General features: G+C 42.6%; 1 protein-coding gene across 2 annotated transcripts; it reads right to left on the bottom strand.

Moving 5' to 3' along the window:
• Positions 1 to 3,486: 3,486 nt before the first annotated feature.
• On the bottom strand, positions 3,487 to 21,934 carry IRF1 (interferon regulatory factor 1). 2 transcript variants are annotated; one of them, XM_030211492.1, is made up of 10 exons: positions 21,840 to 21,934; positions 18,828 to 18,918; positions 17,476 to 17,575; positions 13,672 to 13,848; positions 12,591 to 12,640; positions 12,342 to 12,480; positions 11,892 to 12,026; positions 8,013 to 8,056; positions 4,959 to 5,078; positions 3,487 to 4,309 (listed from the first exon to the last, which is right to left on the bottom strand). In XM_030211492.1, exons 2-10 carry the CDS (start codon positions 18,912 to 18,914, stop codon positions 4,283 to 4,285), a joined length of 879 nt encoding a protein of 292 aa, XP_030067352.1. In that variant the 5' UTR covers positions 18,915 to 18,918; positions 21,840 to 21,934; the 3' UTR covers positions 3,487 to 4,282. The 2 variants fall into 2 exon arrangements, with proteins under 2 accessions (XP_030067352.1, XP_030067353.1); XM_030211493.1 differs by lacking the exon at positions 4,959 to 5,078.
• Between the last annotated feature and the right edge of the window lie 2,103 nt (positions 21,935 to 24,037).

Here is a 24,037-nt window from a genome sequence, read left to right as displayed (position 1 = left end):
GCAGATTTATTGCTGCTGTTTATTACCTGTGTCTGCCCTGAAAAGAGAGATCTAATGAGAAAACCGTTGGCATGCAATAACCTTGAAAAGTTTTATAACTTCAAGGTGGGAGTTTACAGATGGTATGTAAGCAAAGGAGTCTCTATACTCCAGTTGTTTCAAGTAAGAATGCTATAGAGCATGAAGCTGTTTCATAAAGAGCGCTTCCTTGATTTTAGCTTGGTTACAGTACTTTTGAAGTTTTGTTTCTTCTGCATTCTCTGTTGTATGATTGCCATGCAAGGCCACCGAGAGGGGGGGCAGAGGGGGCAAAATTCTCTGGGCCGGGGTCTCTCTCTCTCTCTCTTCTCCTGACGGGACCTGAGTGATCGCGTCCTGACAGGATCAGGAGAGAGAAAACTACGGCGCCGGGCCCCCCATGGAGGCTGGGGAGGACCTGGAGCTTCCTCCAGCACTGCTCTTCTGCCCATTGCCGAACGACTGCTTTTCCTCTCAGGCGCGCATGCTCGGAGGAAGATGTCTTCTGCTGGTGGGCCTCGGGATACCCTCCAGCCAAGGTATTTTAATCCTGCAGCGATGGGGGGGGGGGGGTGGTACCGGATGACGATTTGGGGGGGAGCACCAACGGCCCTGCCCCAGGCCCGGTTCAGTCTCTTGGCGGCCCTGTTACCATGTACCTGTAGATGTAGGTTATTGTTTGTGAATAACACTTATAACTGATGTCTGATAATGAAGGATACTTCTATTTGGTGCTGATATCTTTTATTACACTTCTAAAATATTACATTAAAGCACATCCCTTATGGAAAGTTTGTTTAGAAATAAAACGGAAATAAAGCAGGAAAAAGGAAAATGAGGTGATACTTTTTTGTTGCACTAACTTAATACATTTTGGACTAAATTCTATATACGACACAAAAAAAAAAAAAAACAGGGCCTAGGCGTACTTTATAGAATAAGCCTAAATTTCCGCACAGTTTATAGAACATGCTGAGCGCTCGTCCCTACAACTAAATTTAGTTGCTGGCAGTTACGCCAAGTAAAACTTGGTGTAAATGCAGACACCTAAATTATGCATGATACGGGTGTATTCCATAACCACGTGCATATATTTTAGAGACAGCCACGACTCACCCATGGCCACGCCCTCTTTTCAACTACGTGACTTAGAATTCACACGCATCACATTATAGAATGCTCTTAGACAGTTGTGCCGGGCGGGCCCCCCCCTCCCCCCCCTTGGAGACCAGACCCTGGGGATCTTCCCCCACCCCCCTTTGTGGCCCTGCTCAGGTGGTCAAATATATTCACTGCAAAGGAAATATCAGACAGCTACAATGTTCCAGGCCTCTGCAGGCTCCCAGAAAAAAATCCAGTACTGGCCAGGATATGTTCTCAGACCTGCAATATGCTCGGACATCTGCACTTCTGCAATCACAGTGCACAATCTAATGTCAGATTATGCGCATGCAGCTTGTTTGCTGACTCTTATTTCCACTGGCACCAACACAAAAATCCACCTCACCGTGAAAATGAAGTTGTCTGTTCCATATGCCAGTTTCTTTCAGCCCAATGAACCATCTTACCACCTGGGTACTAGTCAACAATCCCTTACCTGTGTATCAAGCCATCTCAGGCTGCTCAAATGCTTTTTGCCATGAAGATTTTTCACGAGTTAATAATTTTCTCGTGTTTCTCACTAAAATACTGGTTAAAGTAACACACTTAGGATGCTCAAACTTAGCTTCAATTTCCTGATATGAAGGAGTTCTAGCTTGAAAAACCTACTTTGAAAACTCGTCCTACTAAAGAAATCACAGTAAGATATGGGTGGTGAATGATTTGTTAAATGCTGGTTCCAGGGTTTAACATAACCCATCTATTCAGCACTGCCAGCCATTCAGGGACTGCTTCCGAATGTGCATGTAATGTGTTCACCAGGCTTGAAATATTTATTCAGTTTAGGCCTAAATTAACATGCAACTCTTGCAGATAACGGCTGAATATTGCTATCCAAACAATTTTTTTTACTCGCCCTCACCCTGCCTCATTTTATACAGATGGTAAAGAGCTATTTATCGATTAAATATTCCAGGTATCTACCTCCCATCCCATCACCTGGCACTGACTGAACAAAATCTAATAAAGTGAGTATAACTCATATGAAGTCTTGAACACAAACAGCCTTAGGGTAAAATGACTTTCCTCAGCTGAGGGATTGCTTCATTTATTTTGGCTAAAACCCTGCACAACTGTTAACCACTTGGACAACGGGCTGAAGTTCTGACTATAAATAATGATGCAGGTTTGTCTCCCTACACCTGGCCCTGTTTCATGGAAGGGGAAGAGAGGTGTGGTAGCCGTGTTAGTCCACTGTTAAAGGTTATCAATAGAAATCAAACAAAATAAAACATGGAAAAGAAAATAAGATGATACCTTTTTTATTGGACATAACAATACATTTCTTGATTAGCTTTCGAAGGTTGCCCTTCTTTGACGAAGAAGGGCAACCTTCGAAACCTAATCAAGAAATGTATTATGTCCAATAAAAAAGGTATCATCTTATTTTCTTTTCCATGTTTTATTTTGTTTGATTTCTATGGAAAGGGAAGCAACTTATTGTAGCTGATATTAGAGATGGGGTCTACTGGCGCTGGTAATGTTGGGAGGGGAGTTGTTCTGATTAAACACAAGCTGGAATGACTTCTTCAGTATGTCTGAGCTCTTGATACATTTCATTAAAATAAACCGTATCATACAGCTGTGCACTGCTTTACTTAAAATGAATAATGCAGTCTGCATATGACCTTGGAAGATGTGTTATTCATGAAAAAGTAACAGACTCCCTTAAACTCCAAGAGAGCCTCTTAAAAGTGGCTGGTTGTGGATTCCATTAAACCTTCCTTCCCCCCCCCCCCCCCCCCCCACTAAATGCTCCTTTTTGAACATCCCTCCACCCTCTGATCCCCTCTTGGCAGATACCAAGTGTCTCCTCAATGGCTAATGGGTGGGCAGGAATGATCCCCAATCACTCCTACTCATCGATGCCCACATGCCCCTTAGCATTGGTCTTGCAGTATTACCCCACTAGGGGTTGAGTTGCCCAATAAAGAAGCTCAATTACCAAGGCCCCGTTTCCCCATTCTGTGCATCGCTTAAATACACGCTACCAAGTAAACATCGTTCCACTTTGTTATATAAGGGCTTCAGCCATGACTATTTCTTGAAGTGACTAGGTCAATTATATAAGTGGAGTGGAGGAGTGGCCTAGTGGGGTGGTGGACTTTGGTCCTGAGGAACTGAGTTTGATTCCCACTTCAGGCACAGGCAGCTCCTTGTGACTTTGTGCTAGTCACTTAATCCTCCATTGCCCCATGAAAGCTGCATTGAGCCTGCCATGAGTGGGAAAGCACAGGGTACAAATATAACAAAAATGGATATCTGAATTAAGGAAGAATTCCAGATTCCCAAAAAAAAAAATAGAAGTATTTCACATAAAAATTTATTTTATATCAAAACAAAAACTTGAAACATTTAAAATACATCCAGGAAATATATACAGAGATCACACATATGGCTTTTTACTGGTATTGTACAAATTAGGAAGAAGCAAAGTCCTGCTTGCCAGCAATTTAAGCTGAACATGGGGCTGCTACCTTTTAACATGAACAATTGTACAAGATAAGGCAGCAGATTATAAAGTTGGAGCTGTGCACTGGAGAAAATGCATGCCAGCACAAGAAATGACCACGCATGGCAAAACAAATCAGTAACCCTTTAACGAGGTTTAATGCTCCCAAACATTTTATAAAACACATTATCAGAAGATGCTCTACTGAACTCCTTAAAAGCACATTCTGCTTCAAGCACATTTGTTTAGTCAAGGGCTCAGCGATTATTCTCATGTTCACCACAGTGCAAAAAGAAAAACAGGCTGGGTGATGCCCCAATCTCAGTCACTATGGGTCACCATTGGCCACAACTCAGAGCCCAGTTTGGTTTTTAGATGCTACAGAAACACAGAAAAGAACCTCATGCCAGACAGAGAATCTTGAGGCTGGGCTACTGGCTCTGACCACCCTTGTAGTGAGCTTATCCGAGTGAAACAATAATCAGTCTCTACTGCTCCACAGTCAGAAGCAACCACAGGCTGTTTCCACAAAAGACCAGAGGAAACCCTTCAGCTCAGTCTTATTGAGTTAGAGTGTGCAGGAGATAGGCGTTAAAGACCGCCCAGGCGCTATACTGGAGTCCAGCCAGCTAATGAGGTCTAAACTAGTTTTCACAAGTCGGAATTCAATCTCTCCCCCTGGAAAAAGAAAAATGGCATTTGTTAATTAGTACATGAAAAGAATAAACAAAAAAAAACATGTGCATGCTTCCTCAAATTTAAAATCATTTTGAACAATTTTCATATTTAGGGAATCAGCTAAAATTGTTAAAGACGCTGCACAATGAAAAAGGTGAAACTTCTGCTAACCTCCCCCTCCACAGAGAAGTCCTAGTTCCAATGCTTGTGCATGCTTGAAATTTCAGAAACTGAAATGAGCCCGATGCGTGGAGTCAGCATTGTGTCTTAGAAATCATGGTAGCCATTCCCAACAGAAAGATGGCTGCACTTCTGAAAATGTTAACCTGCAGGTGTAGTGGTCAGAGCAGAGAAATAAGAGCCAGGAGAACTCTTGGGACTGACGTCCCAGCCATTTGCCCTATAACCGCAGACAAGTCCCCTTCTCTTTGGTCCTATTCACTCAATGGACATTATGGAGGGCCCTCCCCCTTCCTTTCTTTCAACAGGGTCACTTCTACAGGTCTCTAAATGCTGGTAAGCAGCTTTTCCAATACAGATGTTGTGGCAAATGTGCTCCTGAAAGTTGCAACCCTACTTGGAGAGGGGCTACGATGCCATTAGCACAAACCCTACATTGTGATGACACCAATAAAAAGAACAACAGTACCTGCATTTTCTCCATCTCTGTAGGCTGGTCTTGAACATTAGTGTCAAGTAAACCATTGATGAAAAATCCTTTCCCATCATCTATGTTCACTGGATACCAGTCTGAAGGCTGTTCTAAAAGCTGTAGGAAGGAGGAAAAAAAGACCTCTGTAACACTTCCTTACTATTTCCTGTTTATTAGCATTTGGGTAAACTTGGATTTTTAGAATAAAAATTACCCAACTTTTCAGAGCCAAGCTCAATATAGTTCTAGTAAAATGGGCATTTCCCTGCTTCAGAGGACTCATGGTCTAAATCTGTCCCTGAGGCAATGGATGACGAAATGACTTGTCCAAGTTCATTTCGTCATCGCTGGTTCTCATCCCACTGCTCTAACCACCTGGTTACTCCTCCCAGCACAAATGCGTAACATGTGCCCCACAGGCCCGTTGCACAGCAATGGTACATAGGTTACACTGGTTTCAACTTTTACTACAAAATGGGGAACATGTTTGACAGAACGCACCAGCTTCATTCAATATGTCCTGCTGTATAAAAGAAGCAAAGCAAGTCTCAAATGTATGCCCAGGTCAAAAGTAGAGAAGCCAAATGCATCAAAGGAAGTGTCAAAAGCAGGGAACATGAAAAAGAAAAATATGAATTCCATCAGTCAGCGATGTCACACTGGGTGTAAAATTATATACTATCACATTCGAAACAGTCTATCAATATAGTGCAAAACTTTACTACCCGATACCAATAAAAACTTTTTTTTTAATTTAGGAATAATTAACTTTACACAAAGTGTGAAATCACTGGTGGTTTGTATTTCGGTTTTCTCTCCATACTCAATAGGTTTTGACCTAGATTTGTTCCCCACCCCCCATTACCTGACTGTCTTCTTTCTGCCATTTGCTAATCATAAGGACATAAGATTTGGCCTAAGGGTTTCCAACAGTGGCCAATCCAGGTCACAAGTACCTGGCAGAATCCCAAAGAGTAGCAACATTCCATGCTACTGACCCCAGGAATGAGGCTGCTGGCCTTAGATTCTGCAAGGACAGCCCAAGGGAGACAATACTTTAAGCAGCTTGTACCTCTCATGCTCTCCATGCACTAGTAAAAATTTAGATACAGATATATACATATTATGGGGATCTAAAGATATTCTATAGCAGGAAACATTGTGATGTGGGTGTCTGTCAAGCAGTAACCTCTTGTGCAACATTCTGTCCTGTGCTGCTGCAAATGAACCTAACCAAGCCGATGCCTTACAGGCTCTACTGCAATTCCCAATTCAAAATGACTATGGTGCTTCTTTGCCCTTCACATGCCTCCAAACTTAATCTAGGTTAACTCTGCTCAACAGCACTGGCATATGCCAGCCTGGACACACATCCAAGTTACTGGTGCACTCAGCAGAACATGTGTGTAAGCAGGTAGCCACCGTTTTTTAATATCCAGTAAATCTGAAAGGATTAAGGGCGTTTTCTTAAAAAGGACCATTTGTGGCTATACTTGTAGCTTGCAAACTATCAGCCCAAAGGTGTGACTTTTAAGGGGTCCTTTTACTAAGCCACGGGAAAGGGGGCCCTGCTGTAGCGGCAGGGGCTGTTTTTCCTGCGCTCTCAGGCTAATTTTACCGCAGCGGGTAAAAAGCCCCTAAAAAATGGCCATGCGGTAAGATTACTCTTGCCGTGTGGCTATGTTGGGGGGGGGGGGGGGGGGGGTGGAGCTCTTACCGCCACCCATTGAGGTGGTAGTAAGGGTTCTTACAGTAACCTGGCGGTAACCAGGCAATGTGTGGTGATACCTGGTTACTGCCGGGTAAGCGCTGTGCTATAAAAAAAAAAAAAAAGTTTCATGCACTCGAGGCAGAACTATCGCTGATGGCTGCATTGGGCCAGCAGTTGTTCTGAGTTTGCGTGTGGTTAGCCCACATTGGGCTTACAGACACTGTGTAAAAGGGCCCCTAAATGAATCTATAATGAAACGTCTTCTGCACCCCCACCTCCACCTCCACCATCACAGAATGTACTTAATTGGTTCATTAGGATGCCCAAGTCTCATTTCTCTACTTCAGCACCCATCAATAGGCTACACAGTCCTTTAGCATGACAGTCTACTCCATTTTCCCAAGGGTAGCGCGGTCAGCATACAAAACACTGGACTCAAAATTGCTTCCAAACTACAAACGAAAACCAATCCCTCACTAAATTTTAGCATCTTTTTTTCTTTCCTTCATAGTGCTTCACCTTGAAATGCAGCATGTTACCTCAGATGACCCTTCTGCACCAAAATTCCCGATGGTTCAAGAGGTTCTTGGGTCATTAGGGAACTTTTTCTTCTTGGGAGGGGGCTGCCCAAGTGGGCCCAAAAGCCCCCTGCACTCCCCAACCCTCCTCGAGTCAGGTGGCAGTAGTAATACCCACCTGCTCCTGACTCCAGTGGCACCATCTTGAAAAACTGCAGTGCTTGACCCCTTCTGGTACATCAGCATGCAGCACTAGGGGTCAGTCTGCCAAATAAGGGGACCTGGCAAATATTCCCTACAGAATAGCGATTGGCTACCTGAACAGTGTATGCTGTTTTTTGTTTTTTTCTGTCGGCATGCATTTTTTAATAACCAGTAATTTACAGTATTGGGAGAACATAAGAGTAGCCATACTGGGTCAGACCAATGGTCCATCTAGCCCAGTATCCTGTTTTCCAAACAGTGGCCAAGCCAGGTCACAAGTACCTGGCAGAAACCCAATTAGCAGCAACACTGCATGCTACCAATCCCGGGGCAAGCAGTTGCTTCCCCATGTCTGTCTCAATAGCATATGGACTTTTCCTCCAGGAATTTGTCCAAACCTTTTTTAAACCCAGATACACTAACCACTGTTACCACATCCTCCAGCAAAGAGTTCCAGAGCTTAATTATTCATTGACTGAAAAAATATTTCCTCCTACTTTTCCATGACAACTTCGAGTGTCCCCATGTCTTTGTACTTGAAAGTGCATTATTACATCTGCCCCTTCAGTACTGCTTTCTTTAAAAGATTCAATACAACTCTTAAAAGTACCAACTCACCATTTCAAGTTCTGCTGTTATTCTCTGACTCTCTTCTTCCGTTCCTGCAAGTTAAAGTGACAGGTCAGTCAACCAGGAGCTACACAGCAGCACAGGTAGGCAGAAAACAAATATAAACAAATGACTTCTGTTTTCCCTTTATTAATTATATGCAGAGCCACCCTTCATTACAACAAAAGGCCATGTTTATTTGTTAAACAAATAAGGACAATGGCTGCTTCTATGAACCTCTCATCAAGGGTGTTGTGTAGTCAAACAATTAATATCAAATAAGAAAAATTCATTCACAGTTCCACCTTTTTTGTGGTAAAGAAGGGACCCAATCAAACAACATAATGCTTCACAACAGGAACAGATGAGTGGAAATAACAGATTCTCGCCTACATTACATTTGTGTAATAATGAAACACACCCTACCAGGTCTTTAAAAGCAAACCTTATTTCAAATATGCTAGCAAAAGAGATTTGGTATCATTTGCTAAGTTGCAAATTATGATTTATAAATCATTGTTTCAGCAGAAAAGTTGCTCACGGTGCTCTATACAATAGAAAACGGCAAGACAGTCATAAAATGGAGGCGGGAAAGGTATTATTGCAGATCACATGAAAGCACCATAAATCAACTCATAGCCAGTCTGTTACAGGGATATCGGCAGAATACATACAGAGCTGGCAAGTTACCCATTCCAGGAGGGAGAGTTTTCTGGCCGGTCCTGGATCTCAGTCAATCTCATCCTGGTGCATTATGGGACCTGCAGCACTGATTTAAAGGGATAGAATCATGGCCTACAAATCCTACACTGTTTTGGGATGGAAGTTTAAAATCAAGACCAGGCAAAAAAGTCTCCCTCCTGGAATGGGTAACTTGGCAGCTCTGTACATAATAACAGGAAAAAGAATGTTTAGGTTGGAAAAAAAAAACAAACCTTGTCTTCAAATGAAGATGTGTTTGTATTTTTATTTTAAGAAACCCTACGCTTGCATTATTCCTGTAAGCTGTACTGCACCATACTGTTAGAGCTCACATTCGTTTAACAGGTTCAGGGGGGGTCTTTTATGTAGGCGTGCTGGCATTTTTAGTGCGCATTAAAAATAGGTGCGTGGATCCTGCCCAGATGGCTATATGTCATGCAGGTTTTACCACTGAGATTGCTCCGGAAAGATATTAAGCATTTTTTATCAATTAGTGGGGCAGTTTTGCTGGGCAAAGAAAAAAGCTAAGCTTAAGCTGTGGTTCTTGCTGGGGGCGTGGCAACAAGGGGGTTTGGGCCTCCCTAACCTACAATATTACAACCTTGCTAGTTTATTGAGACTGGTGAGAGATTGGGTCTTCTCCTCGAGCTCACATTCCCCTTTAGAGTTGGAGTAGGCTTATTTTAGTCCCTATAGCTTAATTACTCTGTTACATACCAACAACACGTCGCTACCAAAGTCTTTCAGAAATTGTATACTTTTGATACGTTTACGAGGCGCATGGAGAACTTTGGGGAAGAAATTGGGGGGGGGGGGGGGGGGCACACCGAATACATCAGAACTGTTGACCATAAGAGGGAATCTGATGTTCACACCCAGGATGGAGAACCCGGTTTTTAGTAAAATGGGCAAGAAAAGGACTCACATGTCTGAAGACAATTTTAGACACTGAAGGGAACATTAAACCTTTAAGACAGCTCATACCTGATGAAGAAGGTGGCTGGGGAGATATCTTGGGTTATGGCCAGATAAAACATTATGTCCAATCCTTGGATGGGGAGGCACTTAAATTCCAATTAGGGGAGAAAATTAAACAATTTTTTGAAGAAATCTCAGATGAAGCCCCAAGCATATCACACCTCCAAAAGAAATTATGGGCCCTGACACCGCGGGTGGAGCTGTCTTCACTTCATCAATGATAGGAGGCGGATACGAATGCAGATTTGTCTAACTGGGACATTGAAACACACATTAAGGGTATCCCTCAACTGATTAGTGGAGCAAATTATAGAGAATGTGCATTTAGGGTGCTACATAGGGCATATTTTACACAAATTCAACTTTTTAGATCCGGAGGGATAAACACACCAACATGCTTGAAATGCAATTTATTGGAGAATACTTTCTACCATGCATTTTGGGAATGTACAATGGTTCAGACGTTTTGGAGGAAGATAGTGACTTTTTTGACTTCATTGCTATCACATAAACTAGTAGGTACTCCCTTGCAACTGATACTGGACTGCCCAGGGACATTTCGGGGACTAACTGCAGATAAAACACTGTTATGTCGTAAGCTTTGCTTAATAGCGAAAAAATGCATCCTAAGTCCTGGACATCAGATAAGCCCCCTTAATACTGGTATTGGCGCAATCAGGTACACCTACTGATGACATGGGAAGCAAGAGAATCAAAAGGTTCATGCCGCTGCAAAAAGCACTTTCTTAAACTGTGGGGGCCTATGTTAGACACATTATCTCAGAGAGGATGGAGCCTTATACTTAATACGTTATGAATAAAGTAATAAATAAAGGTTCATACTTGTGGTTCAATAACTTGATACACACACTTGCTGGGAAGCAAAGGGTATGAGGGTGGGGGAGACACTGGGAAGGGAGAGGGAGGAAGGAAAAAGGATCATAGGGCAACTTCACTTCAATTTACATTGTATAATGTTCAGATGAGTGGCAGTTGAATGTATCTGCATTTGATAAGGCTGAAATTGGCGAGTGAATAAGGATAGGATAAACTAACTGCAATAAATACATAATACACTACAAGTGGTCAGATAGAAGATAAACGATAGATCACAGCAACTGGTTTAAATTTGAAAAAGCTTTATTGGGTAAGGTCTGTTCCTTTTCAAAAGTTGAACATTTAGATTTTAAAAGCCTGGTAGGTCAAATGTTTTCTTTGAGATAAAGGGAGGGGGGAGTAGAGAATTGGAAAGGTCGATGATGGGGTGAAGTACCATATACTTGTGGCAGACAACCTTTTCTAACTGAGTGTTATCAAATTGAAATTGTATATGTGTATTCTTTATGCGGTCATAAGTGTTGACAAGTCAAAAGGTTCCAGACGAGATCAGGTCAGGGCATTCTAGACTAGTGAGCTTGGAATAGATGTTGAGCAAAAATGGTGGAGACTATTATAGAGTATAAAACTCCATATTGTATCTTCAGTGCTATTGACCAATTCCAGAGGGGATATAGTTTTATTACTACTTAATCCTTAAAGCTGTGACTGACTACTAGGGAGGGGGGAGGGGGGAAGGCTGCGTGGAGAAAGGAGAAAATGTTAAATCTTGGATGCTGAATAGTATTCTGTTGTTCATATGCAGCATGTTCTGATATTTCAAAGTTTTGTAATGTGAAATGTATTGAATATGTTTAACGTGCTGGATTTTGTTGAAACATAAAAAATAGGTGTGCGCTAAACGCTAACGATGCCAATGTATTCCTATGGACATCTTTAGCGTGTGCCTACTTTTAACGTGCGCTAAAAACGCCAGCACACCTACGTAAAAGACCCCATTCCTATGGACGTCTTTAACGTGCCTACTTTTAACGTGCGCTAAAAACGTTAAAAAAGACCCCCCCCCCCAAAGAATGAATGGAGTTCCACTCCCAGTGCTTCAATCTGTACATGTCTATTGCTACACCACACAGAGGATGGATAGCAGTTTACCACTGAAAGCAATTAGACACAGAAGAGGCCTTTTTGTAATATCAGTTATAGGAGAGGGAAATCTTTATGAAAAGTAGCAAGTAAACACCAACAAAAAATAGGCTGGTTAATGGGAAGCTCAGTACCATCAACTGGAAAATGTTAGTCTAACAGAGGAGTACCTAAAGGAAGCTGGGAAGGTAAAGCACCCAAGAAAAGAAGTTCAAATCTAATACCAACCATCGGAAGAGGAGGGCATGGGCGAGACCTGAAATGGGTACAATTCATTCGTGCTGTCTGCTGATATTATTTCTGAAGTTTCCTGCCACTGTGTGGCCTGCAGAGCCTCGGTGCTCATTCTGCATTCTGTAATATCTATATTAAAAGATATAAATTAAAAAAGCCACTTTAGCTCAGATGAAAACTCACTAAAAGAATTGCTCAACAGAAAAAAATAATAATCTAATTTTAAAATAAGTTAGCTGAGTAATAAGCAACCTCTTAATATGCACAATTAAATAGTAGCTAAAATTGTTAACTACGTGAAAGCAACGACTGTAGTGCATTGGTGAGTCTCAAAGTGGTAGCTGGGTGTGGTTGTGATTTCCAGTGGTTCATCAGCAGTGACTACAATTGCTTTTAAGCAGACTAAGGAACTTTTTGAGTTCAGTTTCTCCAAAATGTTCTCACCTAAACTGGCGTCTGTGCTTCCAATTTCCATATTCTGAACTGAACAGCCCTGAAGTGTGTAGCCGCTGTGGTCATCTGGCACACATAAGCTGTATCTGGCTTCCGCTACATCTTCTAAGCCCAAGGAGTCTTCAGTTGACTGCAGAGAAATCAGGCCGTTGAAACATTGTTGCATGCACACATCCTTTGCACAGATAAAGCTTGAATTGTAAAGCTGGAAATACAGTTATTTGTAGAGTTGCAGCTTACCTTTCTGCTGTTCCTGCTTTTACACCCTCTAAGCTGCTTTGATTTCTTCTCTGTGGAATAAGGAACAAATTTAGAGCAAAATAAAACAAACATGAAAACTACTCAAACTTCTAAATGGCTTGGAAACAGCAAAAGTGGCCTTCTTGCAAAATAAATTTATTCAGATCTAAAACAAGTCAAAAAATGAAGCCTTCTTATTAAAGGGGCAATAAAGTTGATTTATGTGGCTAAATTTGCCTTGATCTGCATTACATTCAGGCTGATTTTTGCCCCACACCTCCTCTCATTTGTGGGTTAAAATACCCAAAGCGCCCACTTTTTCCCACCCAAAATAACGAGCGAAGGAAGGACGTGATGTCTGGAGATTGTACAGGTAATCTCCACGCATCATTTCCAGTCAGCACTTTTGCAACTGGTCTGATTTGCCACATTTTCCACGGGATATGCCACTAGCAGCCTCTGAAAACGTGTTTGCAGTCCTCTAGCTCTGTGGGGAAATGAATTATTAGCTTCCCCATATTTTGAAGTCACAGCATCTTGTTTTACTGGGTGCGTGCAATTTTTTCTCAGTTCTGGACTTAACCCATGTGCAAAACTGCAGCTCAAGACAGGTTTTACCAACAGCAGGTGTGAGAAGTCTTTATAAAACTTGAGACTGAAGTGCAAGTACAATGCAGCATCATAAGTCAGCAAACTCTACCCCTCTCTTAGGGGCCCTTTTACTAAGCCACGTAGGCACTTGCACGCATCAAATTGGAGTTGCCGCCCGGTTACTGTGTGGCCCTTGCGGTAATTTCAATTCTGACACGCGTAGACTATTACCGCCCGGTTACCGTGCGAGACCTTACCGCTAGGTCAATGGCTTGCGGTAAGGTCTCAGACCTGAAATGGACGCGCGGCAATTTTCATTTTGCCGCACGTCCATTTTCGGCAAAAATTTTAAAAAGGCATTTTTTTTGTAGGTGCGCTAAAAATGAATTCTGTGCGCGCCCAAAACACGTGTCTACACTACCGCAGGCCATTTTTCAGCACACCTTAGTAAAAGGACCCCCATACTAAAGTACTTTAATTGCGTGAATACCTCTTCTCTCTATCCTTGGTGTGTTTGAGAGCATTCGGTAAACTCGAACTGCACAGGAGCCTTTATTAACGCTTTGGTCCTTCACTTCTTCAATGTCTGGCAAGGAATTCATGGCACAACGGAAATTTGCCTTCCAGGTCTTGGGGTCCGGTTCTTTCTCGCCCAATTTATATCGCCCTGGAGAAAAGGACCATTAAAAAAAAAAAAGCCATCAACACTCTGCTGGGGCACTTTGCTAAGCTGTAGCTTTCAATGTAAGATTTTTGGTAAAATTAACTTCTGCCAGTACTGAGTGAGATGAAACTAAAACCTCTGACTTCAATCAAGTGACCTAGTGGTTAGAGCAGTGGGTTGAAAAACAGCACCGAAATCCCACTTCAACCGCTAGCCTTAGGTCAGAGAGAGGGTAAGTCACATTTTCCACCACTTTATCCATCACTTTATCCACCACCTTTGAAACCTACCAACTATACCAGATAATTCAATCAAAACAGACTTTTCAAAGCATAGACTCAAAATTTTACATTTATAGACAGCTTTTCCAAAGGGCCCTTTTACTGTGTTAGGCTGTTAACATGCAGGTTAGGGGTCCTTTTACTGAGGTGCGCTGAAAAATGGCCTGTGCTGTTGTAGGCACGTGTATTAGACATGCACAGGTCCATTTTTCAGCACGCCTGCAAAAAAGGCCTCTTGGCCAAAAACGGACGTGCGGCAAAATAAAAAATGTTGCGCGTCTATTTTGAGCCTGAGACCTTACCGCAACCCACTGACTTAGCGGTAAGGTCTCACGCATTAACCGAGTGGTAATCATCAGCGTGCATACACTGTCGATGACCGCCCGGTTATCGCCACGCAGTAGAAAATAAAAAATATTTTCTGACACGCGTATCGGATGCGCATAAAAAATGGAATTCTCACCTGGGGCACACTGTGGCCGGGCGGTAGTTCCAAATTGATGCATGTTGGATATGCGTAGGTGCCTTATTTACTGCGCAGTAACAGCTAACACACAAGCACGCTAACAGTTTTGGCGGTATATTTATGGTTACCACGTGCTGTCACACTTTAAGGGCATTTTGTGTTTGGGGACAAAACTAGGCGGGACATGGAGGGAGAATGGGAATTAACACAATGCATGTATTTGGAAAGAGTGGTGCATCATAGGATCCAGTTTTTTCCCCTGGGGGTCTTGCTTGATCAATACAAAACGTTTGCACTTCAACATAAAGGGGCTCAGCAGTTTGTCTAATTTCTCAGCAGTTTGTGCTAATTTCTCCATTAGCCCGTGGCCATTACCACTACCTATTTAGGAGGCTGTAAGTGATCCCACGCTAATCGGGTAGTGTGCCACGCTAACCAATTACCATAGGCATGCCCACTCTCCGCCTATGGGCACGACTCCTGCATTGGAAAATAAAAAATATTTTCCAATGTGGGATTAACATGCACTGAGCGGGAAACAACCATGAGACACCTCAGTGTATCCCACGATAGGCCCATGTTAGGCCTACTGCGCCTTAGTAAAAGGACCCCTAACTAAAACCTGCTTACTGCATGCTAATGCATGACCTAAAATAGAAAATGCTGGGCACACCCCCATTAGTTGCCACATTAGATCTGCTGCTACTGCATTAATTTTCTGCATTAGGCTGCAGTGACTGCAAAATCTAACACACTTTATTAAAAAGGACTCCTAAGTTACTCAAGGTGGAAATACAACAAAGTGAAATAGTATTATTTTAATAAACCCCAAGAATAATAAAACAGATCAATGATGACAAAAAAAAAAAAAAGACATTGTGCTATTTAATTGCAATGGCTGTAAATGTAATGCTGTTGCCTTTAAATTCTGAAATATGCTAAATAGCTGTAACTGACCCCGAGTTATTCAAGAAAGATGATAAAGAAATGTTAAAATGCATAACCTAGAATAGGATCATTACAGATACCCTTTGTTATAACTTTATGCTATTTTACATCTGTTTTTCTGAAATTATCTTTGTTTACCTGATGGGGAACCACAGAACTAAAAAAAAGCTCTTAAAATAAAATCCTGGCCTTAAAAGCAATGCTGTCCAGCTTAAAAATAAAAGGATGTATTTTTGTTTGTGATTTTATTGTTTTTATTATGTAGGTTGACTTGAAAACCGCCTAGAAGGTAGGCAGTATACAAATAGTTTAAAAAATAAATAAATAATGGGGGGAGAAAAAAAACAACAGTTACTGTTCTTAAAAGGGACAAACTCATTTGCTTTTAGGCCTATGAGAACTACCAAGCCTTCAATGATGTTCTAACAGAAGACTCTCCAGCCAAGTGAAAATTCCTGGAAAAAGAATTCCAGGAATTGGCATCAGACACCAAAGAAAGCTCTCTCACAGGTTTGATCCAGTTCCATTTCTGTACAGACTGGAGGTTAAACCTCAGAACATGCACCTTACTAATATACAAAACAAAGGATGTATGGGTTGTGGTAGTCTGGTAGCAGGGTTCAGCTTAGGGTCAGGAAGGAACATATTTCAGCTGTGGAATATACTTTGCAGGGTTTTCAAACTGTCTTTAAATGTCTGGCAGCTACTGCTTTTATATGTGAGAAATCGACAAACAGCAAGCAGGGTCAAACAAGGCCCATCGGATCCTGCCAAAGCTAGGCTCACTTTCAATTTATCCTAACACAAGTTACATTATGACCCCACTGTTCACTACTCTACCATAACCTCACTTTGTATTGTCCCTACCAGTATTGGCGATCGCCTCTACTGAACTATGTAAGCCTCATTGAGCCTGCAAATAGGTGGGAAAATGTGGGATACAAATGTAACAAATAAATAAATAAATAAAATTTCCTGTGGCCATAGCCTGTACAGAGGTGACCAGTTCTTGATCCATACAACTGCATCCCTTGCTTCCTTCATAAAAGGGGCTTAGATTAAATCATTGATCTCCGAATTCCTTGTCTTACAGCAAGAACTTAAGACAGCTGGAGCAAACCCTCCAGCTTTCTAAAATCCTCACACTTACGTCCAAGAGGTACTTCACTGTTCATTGATGCTTTTCTTGCCCAACCAAATGATAACCAATTTAGAGTTATTAACGGCTTTTCAGACATACTCTTACTGTACATGCTGCAGCTGAAAACTGACACTTTAATGTGCATGTATGACCTAGATGGCCTCATTTTGGCAACTTTTCGGCTGAACCTAGGTGGATAGATTTGTGGATAAAAATTCCCCAAACTCTCACCGGTCGGATTTAGATCTCTTACCGCAGTGTTGCTAGGCTCTTAACTTTTGCCCTTCCCCTATACCTAGTTATACTAGGTGGCTATATTTAACTACCTAAAACCAACTCATTTAACTGGGCAGGAGAGTTCCTGTCTGATTAAATCATGCTCAGGGTCCTGCAGGCTGATAATTCAGCTGAATATTGGCTCTGACCGCTGTGGCGCTACTGGGTTAATACCAGGACAGTCCATGAGTGGAGCCAGCTGTTAACCAATTATTGGCAATATTCCCCAAGCTAACCAAGCACCGGTCTGAATATTGGCCCAGCATTGAATACCAGGCTTAATTCAGCCCATGGCTGTCAGTGGCTTAAAAACCGCTAAGGTTAATATCAGCCCCCCCCCCCCCCCCCCCCGTTTTCCAAAAGGGTTGATCTAGCTCCCAAATTCTCCAAATGAGGCAGGTAGATTGATCCCATGCTCTTATTGTGAACAAGTTTATGCAGGCTTTTCCTAATCTTGGGTTTTTAGCCACACACCATAAACCTTCACTACTAGGGCCATTTTAAAAACAGATACGCACCTGTGTGAATGGCCCAGTTACGGAAGAGACAAGCATCCGTTTCCATGTCCCAGCCGTGCCTGGCTGCATGCTTCCACGGAATTTGGAAGGTCTTCTGCTCCTGTGTAAAATTATAGGGGTTATCGTTGCACCAGAATAGAACTTAATTAAAATATACAACTTGTCAATTAGTAAGTAATGAGCTAGAAATCTGAAACTGGCACTACCCTCCAAATCAGAACAGTGATGCCCAGCAGATTTGTGGACAAAAATTCCCCAGACTCTCACTGCTCAGAAAGGAGGGGTTGATGCCCCTGTACAAGTTGTTGGTGAGGCCCCACTTGGAGTATTATGTTCAGTTTTGGAGGCCGCAGCTTGCTAAAGATGTAAGATGACTTGAAGTAGTCCAGAGGAAGGCAACAAAAATGGTATGGGGCTTGGGCCAAAACACATACGAGAAGAGACTGGAAGACCTGAAAATATGTACCCTAGAGGAGAGGAGGGACGGGAGATACGATACAGACGTTTAAGTACTTGAAAGGTATTAATATAGAAACAAATATTTTCCAGAGAAGGGAAAATGGTAAAAACTAGAGGATATGAACTGAAGTTACAGGGTGGTAGACTTAGGAATAATATCAGAAAATTCTTTTTCACAGAGAGGGTGGTTGATGCCTGGAATGCCCACCCAAGGTGGTGGAGGAAAAACGATGTCAAAATTCAAAAAAGGCGTGGGATGAACACAGATCTCTAACTAGAAAATGAATGGTGTAACAAACAAAACTTAAAGGGTTGCATATGTGTTTTTGCATCTCAAGTGGTGCTTAGAAGGCAACTCTGGCCGGTGCTGGGCTGGCTTGTATGGTCTATGTCCCGCATACAGCAATCCAGTTTAGGATTTTTGCCAGAGACTCTGGTAATTTGGAATGCGAGGAGAGGGCCGGGCAGACTTTTACGGTCTGCGTCCCATGAATGACATGACAGATTCGGATAGGCTGGAGTGGGCTTTGACGGCAACTCCAGTAGTTGTAACATGAGGACAAAGCCGGGTGAACTTCTGTGGTCTGTGTCCCAAAAACACCAAAGAAAGACCATGATCAAGTATATAATCTTACCTTCATTGCTGATTTAATCTTGAACTGATAATGAATGTGACTTGGGCAGACTGGATGGACTGTTCAGGTCTTTATCTGGCATCACTTACTATGTTACAATGTTACTAATTAGCAATAATATCGCTCTGCTACAACAGTTTATACACTGAATGAATCTGAATGGGCTCCACACCCAATCCGTATGAAGAACCACAAGTAGAGTCTCTCCACCTGTACAGCTTAAAAACTAAATCCATAAAGCAGGGACAGAAATCTCACCTTGTTGATCCATTCCAGCCCTGGAATGGCATTGGAGTTAATCTGCTGTTCCAGCCAAGGCCTCATGCGCAGTCTTGTTGAAGGCATTGTGCTGTAGAATAGGAATGTAGAAGAGAACGGTGATTGCTGTGTTGGGCCACTTCAATACATGGAAATAAGACTCAACAACAAAGCTGCAGGTGAAACATTTTTATTGGACTAACTCAGAGACAGCAGAAACCCTTTTTGGTTGAAGGAGCCAAATATTCTGATCATACCCCCAAGCTCAAACGCTATGTTAGGCAAACATTGATACGGCCAAGACCCAGTGCATTTTTTCTTGCAAAAAAGGTGCCGGTACTCAAATGCTAGGCAACCCTTCAGGGGTGCAGTTATCATTGAGGGACTCATCCCACAGTAGCCAGGCCCCCTGCAACCAGACACAGAATCTATGACAAGGCAGAATTGGTGTGTAGATCCTGAGCTCTTTCATTAAAACTTGGGGACAATGGGCCAATTTTAGCAGACAACGGAAAAGGTGCCGGTACTCAGTACCCCCCAAGTACCCCCTCAAAAAAAGCTCTGCCAAGACCCCAGTGGGCCCCCCTCCCCCATTCTACTGCCTATGGGCTAGCAATATATCATTGACATGCTTTCAAGGACAACTCTTAAATACTTGTCCAAGACACACTAAGTAAGTCCAGTGAAAAGAAGGTATCAATCAGCTATAACTTGGTTTTGTGAAAAGAAAAAATTAAGTTCCTAAACTCTATACAGATCTTACACAAAGTATGTGCGACCTCCCATTAAAATAATACAATAATAATAATAATAGCAATCGTTCAGTGCTAGCGGGGGTAGCTCTACAACACTTATCTGTATGTCCAGGTGTATTTGCAAAGCAGTGAACGATAGGCATAGCCACCGCAATGGACATTGTTTGATAAGAGATAGGATGTGTGGAATTTATGAACTGATACAGCAATATAGCTGGCAAACTAAACAATGAAAAATTAAAACCCCAAAAATATAAAGAGAGTTACTGATAAATGCTTGTTCGACCACACATTTAGGAAGGTTGGGGGGTTTTGTCTATGATTAAATCTGTCACAAACAGGAGTTCACCTTATTGGTGAAATTAAAGTAGCCCCGGTGAGAAACCTATTTAGAAGATATTGGTTACTCTTGCCTTAAGTTCCTTTAAATGGAGGCACAACCTGCAATACCCAGCAACCGGATATCTGACAACTGGATTTTTCTGCAAGCCTTTTGAAACAGATGACAAGAAAAAAATATCTGGTCTTCCAATCCCATACACTGGATCATCTGAGTAATTCATAGCTGGATCCTATACAATGGACCTAACTTGCAAGCAAACTATACACCCTGGGGTTCCTGGAGAATGGGAGGCCTAGTTGCAAAGAAGGAAAGAAAGACCAGAAATCAACTGGGGCCTAAGTCACCACACTGCAAAAGAAAACAAACTGGGCAGACTGGCTAAGTTTTACAGGCCTTATCTACCGTTGCTTCATCTAGCAAATTGCAAAACTTCAAAACACAAGCACCATTAATATGGTCTCAGCAGCTCTGCTATACAACATAAGAAACAACTTTCTAAAACAAGATGCTAAATTAAACCTGAACAGGCAGCAGAATGCAGTTGGTGGGCTACTGAGGTCATGTCCTGCCCAATATTTTGACCAACTCAACATCAGTAACTAAAGAGCTTGGGAGGGGGGAGGGGCAAAGATTGGGCATTGTTGTTGTTTTTTTTTTTTTTACCACTTTCAGTTAAAAAGTGTGTATAATACTAACAGTGCTCAACCCCCCCCCCCCCCCCACGCAACCAATAGAGCTGTCACCTATGCTGTATAGGCGATCAATACACCTTATGAATAGGAAAATCTGGAAAGCTCCAAGTACACGTGCAACTTCGAGGTCGGGTATTAAACATGATGATATGCTAAACATGTCCTGCAATGCAATCCGTTTACCCCACGAGCCTGCTCGTGCAAACTTTGCAAAACACTGTCTGATTTCCCGTTAATTGCATTAAAAAAAAATAAATAAACCCCACGGGCTACTGCAAACCTTGAACGACGACCTGATCAATTTTCCTACGCTGTACCTCTGTTCTCTACCGTGCAACTACAGCTGGTGAAGCACAAGATGAGGAAGGATAGTGGGCTTGCGGGGTTTTAGAAATCAAATAAGCCTTTGATCCTTGGAGCTGCAGACCGTAGAAGGTCAATACCGCTCCTACAAGTGCCAAAAGTGATGCACACAAAAGAAGCCTGCTATATTTTTTTTCTGCTCTTCACTTCCTTCTCGCTCTGCAAACAAGATCTCCCTTTGTAACTACGTTTTATTTATTAGGATTTTTATTTACCGCCTTTTTGAAGGAATTCCCTCAAAGCGCAGTACAGCAAGAATAAGTCAAACATAAGCATTACACAATTACAGCAGCAAAAACAGTCAAACAACAAAAAAAAGTATGGCATAGTTTGCTGCATTACAATTCCAACACTATACGTAATATTTTCATAGACAGCCTAGAGTATAAGCAAAGATGCAACATATAGGAGTAAGAACATAAGGGGATTAATTTTAAAGAAAGTTGCAAATGAGGCCAGAAAGCTGCTGGAACATCTTACCTAGAGTGGAAGTCGGTAAACAAGTTGCTACTTTTATTCAGACTACATTCTACTGTCAGCTTTAAAGTATTTCAATCCAGACAAAAATAATCCGTCTCTCCCACCCCCCAAAAAAACTGATAAGTGTGGCTTAGGGTCCACCTTACAGTGCTCATTGGATCGCCCCTAAACCTCAAAAGAAGCATGCATACAGCAGCTGATCACGATCCAAAGCCTTAAGCTCTACTTCTGCTCTCCAGCTCTTCCCTGCACAGGGGGCGATGCAACTTTCTGCAGCAAAAGCTAAGGATCGCAACGCCAAAATGATGTTCACTAAGCTAAGGGCATCATTATCCTCTGCGCAGAGAGCCAAAATAAAGAAGAGCCTGTGATGGCCAACCTCAAAAGGGATGAGTGTAAGACGGATCCGTTCCGGCTTCCCGTAGAAGTCAAGACACTGCCTGAGCCGATCCACTCCTTGCAGCTCTGCAATCAGCAAACCCTAGTCCGCCCGGCGCCCGCCAGCGCCTATTAAAAAGCAGCGGGCGGGATTTCCCAGGGAGCACGGGGCACGAGACCCAATGGGCGCGCGCCGCTCTCCGGTTGGCTGAGCCAGGTCAGGTGCTTTCGGGGAAATCAGACTGTTGTAGAGAGCTACAGTAGATGGGAAAGTCCAGCGGCCCCGCCCCCCACAGTCGCGGTAAACAAACAGCTGAGCCGCTCCCGGCTGCAGCAGCCTGCAAGTGCAGATCCCTCCCTAGGGAGAGGACTGAGCGGAGCCATCCGAAATGTTTCACGCCGCACTAGGCTTTCGGAAATAGCGGGTACGTGTGTAGTTTGAACTGTAGTACGTATAGGTAGAGGCAACTACACATGCACACACGTGTGCATATGATGCACGTGCAAAATGTATACGGAAGGATATGAGTGAGCCAAACATATCTGCTTTCAAAAAAATAAGTAAGCATGCAAAGTAAGAGGCCAGATACTGGTGAGCGCCTATGGTACGTTGCCTGAAGTGGTTTTGTGTTTCCTCTCCTCCTCCCCCCCCCCCCCCCCCCCCCCCCGATCTAAATGAACCGTGAGAATATTTCATTCCTGTCAATCCTCCACCTTTGTTTTACAACTTTTCATTTTAAAGCAGGTGTTAAGAAGAGGGGAAGCTATTTAATGTTGCGAAATGGTTTGGATGCTGAATTAATTTTGCTATTTTTTTATACACCCTTCTATGTCTATATCATTTTAAAACCAACAAAGCATAGCTTCCTCTTGCCTTGTACCTAACCTTTTGATCTGTCTCTATTGTTTACACAACACTTTTGATAATGGAGCTGTGCACCTTAAGGTATGAACACTCCTTTTTTTTTTTAATTCTTTTCAGTTTCCTTACAGGAACACACTCATTATGCTGTATGTAAAATCAGTAGGTATAAAAGTGACATCCACCAGGGGACTCTGATAAGGATCTCACAAGCAATGACCTCAATAACTTAGATTGTGAGCCCTCCTGGGACAGAGAAATATCTAGAGTACCTGAATGTAACTCACCTTGAGCTACTACTGAAAAAGGTGTGAACAAAAGCTAAATAAATAAATAAATAATAACTCAGGCAGCTCTGCTCCCTCTCCCCCACCTGGTACCCTTATAAGTAATCACACAATACCAACCTAGCAAACAGGGTTGCAGCTTTATTAGGTGTACATCCCAAAGAACCTGTCCCCAAAACAGTTTGTAGTGTTGATTCACGCTCTGGTGCCTCAGCCTGCTGTCCAGGAGCCAGCCAGACTGATGCCACGATTAGCACAGCCATCCGCAGCAGCTCACACCTCTTCCTGTTGTGCCTTCATCCTTGTCCCTGGGTGATGCTGACCTCTAATCTTGCCCTACAACCAAATTATTGGCTTAGGAACCCGCCTTTCCTGAGCTGCAACATCAGCTTCCTTATTGTTTATTATACTTGGTATACCACCCTTTTTGAATAACAAATCAGAGCGGTTCACAATTAAAAAATAAAGGCCCCTTTTACTAAGCCGCATAGGCACCTATGCGGGCCCAACATGCGCCAAATTGGTTACCGCCCGGTTACCGTGTGGCTGTTGCAGTAATTTCAATTTTGACGCGCATCCGCTACGCGCATCTGAAAAATAATTTTCATTTTCGGATGCGTGTAGTGGACATGTGCAGGTCATTACCACCCAAATTCTTTACCACTAGGTCTATGGCTGGCGGTAAGGTCTCAGACCCAAAATGGACGCGCGGCAATTTTGATTTTGCCGCACGTCCATTTTCGGGGGAGAAAAAAGGCCTTTTTTACAGGTGCGCCAAAAAATGATTCTGCACGTGCCCTAAATCTGCGCCTACACTACCGCAGGCCATTTTTCAGTGCACCTTTGTAAAAGTACCCCTAAATAAATAAAAAAGGAAAATAAATCCATTAAAACAGAAAAGTATAAAACCAGACAAACACAACCAAGTAGTCAATATCAAGGTTAACACATCCAAACAATCTATGGGAAGATTAACATAGGAGGCTGGATTGTGATCACTGCATGACCCTGCCCACAGCATCCACCCTAAAGATAGTGAATAACAGAATG

The sequence above is a fragment of the Microcaecilia unicolor genome, chromosome 8 (genome assembly GCF_901765095.1).
Source record: "Microcaecilia unicolor chromosome 8, aMicUni1.1, whole genome shotgun sequence".
Taxonomy (NCBI): domain Eukaryota; kingdom Metazoa; phylum Chordata; class Amphibia; order Gymnophiona; family Siphonopidae; genus Microcaecilia; species Microcaecilia unicolor.
Note: the sequence above shows the minus strand (reverse complement) of the source record. Positions and strands in the feature narration are given on the sequence as shown.

Bases quoted from the DNA above. Each gene is read 5' to 3' on its own strand.
- IRF1 (XM_030211492.1), bottom strand. From the start codon at position 18,914: ATGCCTTCAACAAGACTGCGCATGAGGCCTTGGCTGGAACAGCAGATT. The intron at 12,641-13,671 runs GTATTCACGCAA...CTTATTCCACAG, and splicing joins ACCAAGGATAGAGAGAAGAG to AGAAGAAATCAAAGCAGCTT. The intron at 4,310-4,958 runs GTACTGTTGTTC...TTCTTTTTCCAG, and splicing joins CAGAGATGGAGAAAATGCAG to GGGGAGAGATTGAATTCCGA.